The sequence below is a fragment of the Macrobrachium nipponense genome, chromosome 4, assembly GCF_015104395.2.
Source record: "Macrobrachium nipponense isolate FS-2020 chromosome 4, ASM1510439v2, whole genome shotgun sequence".
Taxonomy (NCBI): domain Eukaryota; kingdom Metazoa; phylum Arthropoda; class Malacostraca; order Decapoda; family Palaemonidae; genus Macrobrachium; species Macrobrachium nipponense.
Genome location: NC_061100.1, coordinates 23,207,681 through 23,213,445, shown reverse-complemented (window position 1 = coordinate 23,213,445; position 5,765 = coordinate 23,207,681). Strand labels below are relative to the sequence as shown.

The following is a 5,765-nucleotide window of genomic DNA, read 5'->3' as shown; positions in this document are numbered from 1 at the left end:
GGCCCTCTGTGTGTGTGTGTGTGTAAGGTACTCTTTCATGCCCGTACTCTTCATTGATGACTGCAAGAATTTGCAACATGAAGATACCGAAGGAAACAGAGTAGGACGAGAAACCAGAAAAGGCAGCCGATGTCCTACGGGATTGCTGGCTGTCCTGCAGTGAGCTGGCTGGTTGGCACAGCGAGAGAGAGAGAGAGAAAGAGAGACAGAGAGAGAGAGTAGAGGGGTCCCTGTAACATATGAGGAGAGGGTGCCTTTCGGTGGGCGATGGGGTGCGGGTAGGTGTACGGGACGGGGAAGGATGTTGGGGTGAGAGAGGTGGCCTAGGCTGCGCGTCACACAGGCGCGGTTATAGTGCGCATGGTCTATCATACCTTGGCTCTTCTGGACCGCCTGCGAGAGCGAGCGAGAGCGACTGAGCGAGAGCCTCCTCAGTATATGTGGGGACAGTGTTCGTGCAGGTGTAGTTCGCGAGGAGCTCCCCCTCCCCCCCACTCCCCACGCGCGTGCTCTCTCCCGAACGCCAGTGTGTGAGCTTCGGTTCTTTCTTTTTTATTTTTTTTTTTTATTTTGATATCATATTTGGTTGTTTCTCGTAGTGATGCAGAGAAGGGAGTGAATTCAGTGCCCCGAGCGATAATGCTGACGGCGCTATCGGGGGGGTATTACACCTCCCCTACGCGCCCTATGCCCCCGACGCCCCCTAGGATCGCCGCTACTGCCGCTGCTGCTGCTGCGTCCAATGGAATACCCGCCGGAGGTGGCCCTCTTCCTCCCCCTCTTCTTCCTCCTCTCACGCCCTCGTCCTCCTCTTCATCTTCCCCTCGGTCGCTGCTGCCCCAGCTGCAATACTGCGACACTTGCAACACCGCCTGTGTTTTCATGAACGGCAAGAGACGCAAGTTCCAGGCGCGCTATGAGGGCTACGTCCTGGTCAAGAGGGTCCCCACCAGGCCCTACCTTCCTTACGTCATGGCCGCTGGGCAGCAGCAGCAGCTTGTGCAGCAGCCTCAACAGCAGCAGCAACAGCAGCAGAACCCCGCTTACCTGCGGAGACACTCTTGCGGGGGCATGCTCGACGAGGACGGAGTAGACCCCCTCGAAGGGGAAGCTGGTGGTTCCTCTTCCTACGACGCCTCCTCCTCCTCCTCCTCCTCCTCTCCTCCAGGGGGCGAGAATCATCATCATCATCATCATCACCATCATCATCATCAAACTCCCGAGAGCGTCTCTCCGCCCGCCGCCCCCGCCTCCTCTGCTTCGTACGGCAGGTCGTTGTCGCACTCTCCCGAGTGGCGGCAGGACGACACGACGACCACCCCCTCCCCCTCCCCGCTGCCCACCCCTCCGCCGCTGACACCTCCGACGTCGGGGTGGGAGAAGGTGATGAACGTTGACGACGACGACGACGACGAAGAAGGAAGCGTCGTCATCAACGGCGCTGCCCTGCCACGCTCTGCCCAACACTCGGCTACAGACCTCCGCGGAGCGGGGGTAGGAGGAGGAGGAGGAGGAGGAGGGAGAGAATCCTCCGGCGGGGGAGGAGAATCCTCCGGAGGGGGGCGCAAACCCCGCAGGCATTCGGCCATGATGGAGAGGCTGAGCGGTGGCCACCAGCGCCTCTGCCGCAAGAAGTCGCGGTCGCAGGACAACCTGGTCGGGGGGCGCCGCGGGAGCGGCTGCTTGGGAGGAGGGGGCGGAGGCCCCCTCCGACTGAACAACAGCGTGATCCCGCCCCCTTCCTCCCTGACGTCAGCCCTCTCGCGCTCCGAGGGCAGCATCCACAACGTGCACGCCGTGCTGACGGCGGTGCCCATCACGGTGGACGACGTTGACGTGGGCTTCGGGGCGATTCGGGCGGAGGTGGGCGAGTTGGCCCGCCTGCCCAAGAGGCTCCTGCATAGGGTGACGGGCGAGGTGGGTCAGCTGGTCTTCGACCTGGAAGGCTGGAGGGAGGAGTACCTCCTGCTGACGCACACGGCCATCGCTACGAGGACGGTAAGGAAGACAGGAAGGAAGAAAGAAGAAAGAAGGAAGACTTCCTCTTTTCCTGATTATCTCTTCTTTATTTATTTTTTTGTCGTTTTTTTATATATATATTTCTTGGTCAGGGTGATGATGAGAATAGACTTATTTGTCGGGATTTTACAGTACGTCTATAATTATTATTATTATTATTCTCTCTCTCTCTCTCTCTCTCTCTCTCTCTCTCCTCTCTCTCTCACTGCTTTACTTCCGCTTCCGTCACGGAGTAACTGAAGCTTATATATATATATATATATATATATATAATATAATATATATATATATATATATATATATATACATATATAATATATATTATATCTTATTATATAATATATATATATATATATAATATAATATATATGTATATATATATATAATATATGTATTATTCAGTTGCATTCCGCATTTTGTCTAACATTTTCCAGATTGATACCATTATACCATTCGTTGTATAAAATAATTTTCAATACGGTGAACTCTGATAAATTATCATTATAGTCACTGTATATATATTTTGATAATGACATGATTACATGTTCCATCATTTTCTTCGTATCGTCTTTCATTACATCATATGTTTCATATGAATTTTTTTTTATTAAACTGCATAACTTACAGGTGTTAATTCCTTCGTCATTTATATATTTTTCGTGGCTTCTTTTGTTTTTTTTGAACGGGGTTTTAACATTTTACTTATTTAAAACATTTTACTTATTTAATTATTTAATTGTTATTGTTATTATTCAGAAAATGAACCCTGTTCATATTGAACGAGCCCACAAGCGCTATTTACTGTATATCGGCGATTCTTTCATATCTCAAATTTTAGTTTCATTTTTTTTGTGTTTATGATCTTTTTTTTTTATTTTCAAGAGATTGATTAATTTTCATTTTTAGGTTTTCCTTTTATTCAGTCTCTCTTTTTGTCACTCCAACTTTTGTACGTTATTGTACAGAATGAGATTTATTTTGTAAATCGTATGTAATTTTTTTTTATATAAAAAAAAAAATTATGGCAATACAGAAACTCAGTTTGCAATGTTTTTTTTTCGACTTCCTCTTAGTAGGATATTTTTGTTAATATATGTATACATATATATATATATATAATATATATATATATATATATATATATATATATATATGTATTATAATACTTTTTTTGAGGGGAGGTAATTCTTGTCATTTCTCAGCTAATCATTTTGTAATTTTAGCCAAATTCTGTCCACTCATTATTTATTTATCTCTCATTGTCTTAATTCTGTTCAGCTCTTTATGACTAAGACATAAAGTTAATCTTCCTCTTGTATTTTATTTTTATAAGATTCTTATACGACCATCTCGCGTCTACGTCATAGAGATCATTTGGCATTTCCAACTTTTTAGCTGATAAATTTACCGACCACCAGTCAGCCTAAATTGTAAACGCGTACAGTGATCTCCCTGCGAAAAAGTGGGGGGGGGGGGGCCGTTGGACGAGGTAGGGGGTGGGCGGGGTAGGGGTTTGGGGCCAGCGCCTTCATTCTGGTAGCCTTGCTTAGGAAACTTTCAAAGACGGGAAAATGGGTTAATAATTAAACCACCAAAGGTATTTCCCGAAGGAGAAGTAGACCTGTGTTTGTAATTAATAACGGCTACATTTTGACGTCAGTACTAACGTTTAGCGACGTCAAATAATAGACCTGGCATCAATCATGCCGTCATTATGATTACTACAGGAGTCATTATTCCGAAACGTATGATATGGTGATAATATTCAAGGTAGGAAATATCTTAAGAAGCCTTCTCTCGTCTTGTTGACCGTCCTCCTGCAAGTGTTTCTGTTACTTTCCTCGCTTTTACGGAACACTTGCGTTTGTCTGTTTGTTAGGGAGTGTTGCGTATTCAGACTTGTTTGTTTGGTTAAGTGTTTTTTTTAACGTCTTAGAGAAAGGATAAAGTTACTCTGAAGTCTTCAGAGAAAGGATGAAGTTACTTTGAATTCATTACAGAAAGGACGAAGTTTACTTTGAACTCTTTAGAGAAAGGATTAATTTATTTTCAATTCATTAGAGAGAGGATGAAGTTGCTTTGAAGTTTTTGAGAAAAGATGAAGTTGCTTTGAATTCCTTAGAGGTAGGATGAAGTTACTTTGAATTCATTAGGGAAAAGATGAAATTACTTCGAAGTGTTTAGAGAAAGGATGAAGACATTTTGATTTTATTAGAGAAATTATGAAGTTGCTTTGAAGCTTTTAGAGAAAGGCTAAGATTATTTGGAACTCTTTTGAATTCTGAGGCCGATGGGGGTGGCTGCTGAATTCGCTTATCTGACTCACCCGCAACAGAATCAGAAGGACTAAAGATAATTGTATGAATGTTTACGCTCGCCTTTTGACGGAGGGAAGTTTATATGAATCAGGGAAAATAGAGGCAGGTAGAGAATTCTAGTGTCTTGTGGGTGGAGGGGAACAAGTGGTAGATCAATAAGATATATATAAATATATATATTATATATATATATATATATATAATATATATATATATATATATATAGTATATATTACTTCATTTGCCAAATATTTTTGCTTTTTATTTCGTAACCATAGAATATCTATATATATATATCTATATATATATATATATATATATATATATATTAATATATATATTAATATATATTAATATAACCAACATATTATATATATATATCCCATAGATATATATTATATATATCTATACATAACTATATATTTTATATTATATAGTAATATAATATATTATATTATATATTAATATAAACAACATATATATATAATATATATCTATATATATATTATATATATTATATATATATATATATATTAACAATATATATATAATATATTAATATATATATATATAAAATATATATAAAATATTAAACAACAAACAATTATGCAAAAGAAACCATAAGATCCGCTAGATATTCTATGGGTTACGAAATAAAAAAGCAAAAATATTTGGCAAATGAAGTCATATTTTTTGTGGGGGGGGGGGGGGGAGATATTACAGATATTCATCACCTTTAGCGTTTTAAACCTTTTAAAGACGCGTCCCTCTTAAGGGCTGTTCTTTTAAAGCTTCTTAATCTTTAAATACTTCGTAGACTAAAGCAATACTTTATAGGCCAAGGTATATTCATTGGTTTATTTGGGTAAAGTTTTCATTGTTAAATGGTAGACTTGTGATTTTGATTTGATTATTTATTTATTTTTATTTTTTGCTCCCTTTTTTAAATGCTTTATTTCAATGTTTATTATTTTTTTTTATTTCAGCATGGTTGTTAATATATATAAATATATATATGTATATATATATATATATATAGATATATATATATATATATATGATTATAATCACTTTAGCACATGATTCGTTTATCACACATATCCACAAGTGAAAAATAATAGACAGGGTGTAGGTCCTGACCGGTTTCGGCTTTATTTTCAAGCCATTGACAAAGGACTGATACGTAGTATTAGAATTCACAAGTATATATACTACAGAGACAGTACTGACGAACATCTGCAGTCTCAAACAGTTGTGTGTATGTTCGTCAGTACTGTCTCTGTAGTATATATACTTGTGAATTCTAATACTATGTATCAGTCCTTTGTCAATGGCTATTATTTTTCACCTGTGGATATGTGTGATATATATATATTTTATCTATATACACTATATATGCATGAGTATGCGAATATAAATAAAAATAAG

General features: G+C 39.9%; 1 protein-coding gene across 2 annotated transcripts in view; it reads left to right on the top strand.

Moving 5' to 3' along the window:
- Positions 1 to 422: 422 nt before the first annotated feature.
- LOC135210781 (C-Maf-inducing protein-like) overlaps positions 423 to 5,765 on the top strand; it is a 187,081-nt gene continuing 181,738 nt past the window's right edge. For both annotated transcript variants that reach the window (XM_064243640.1, XM_064243639.1), the window contains exon 1: positions 423 to 1,998. In XM_064243640.1, the coding sequence (XP_064099710.1) occupies positions 640 to 1,998 (1,359 nt within the window). In that variant the 5' untranslated portion in view covers positions 423 to 639. The remainder of the gene's footprint in view (positions 1,999 to 5,765) is intronic.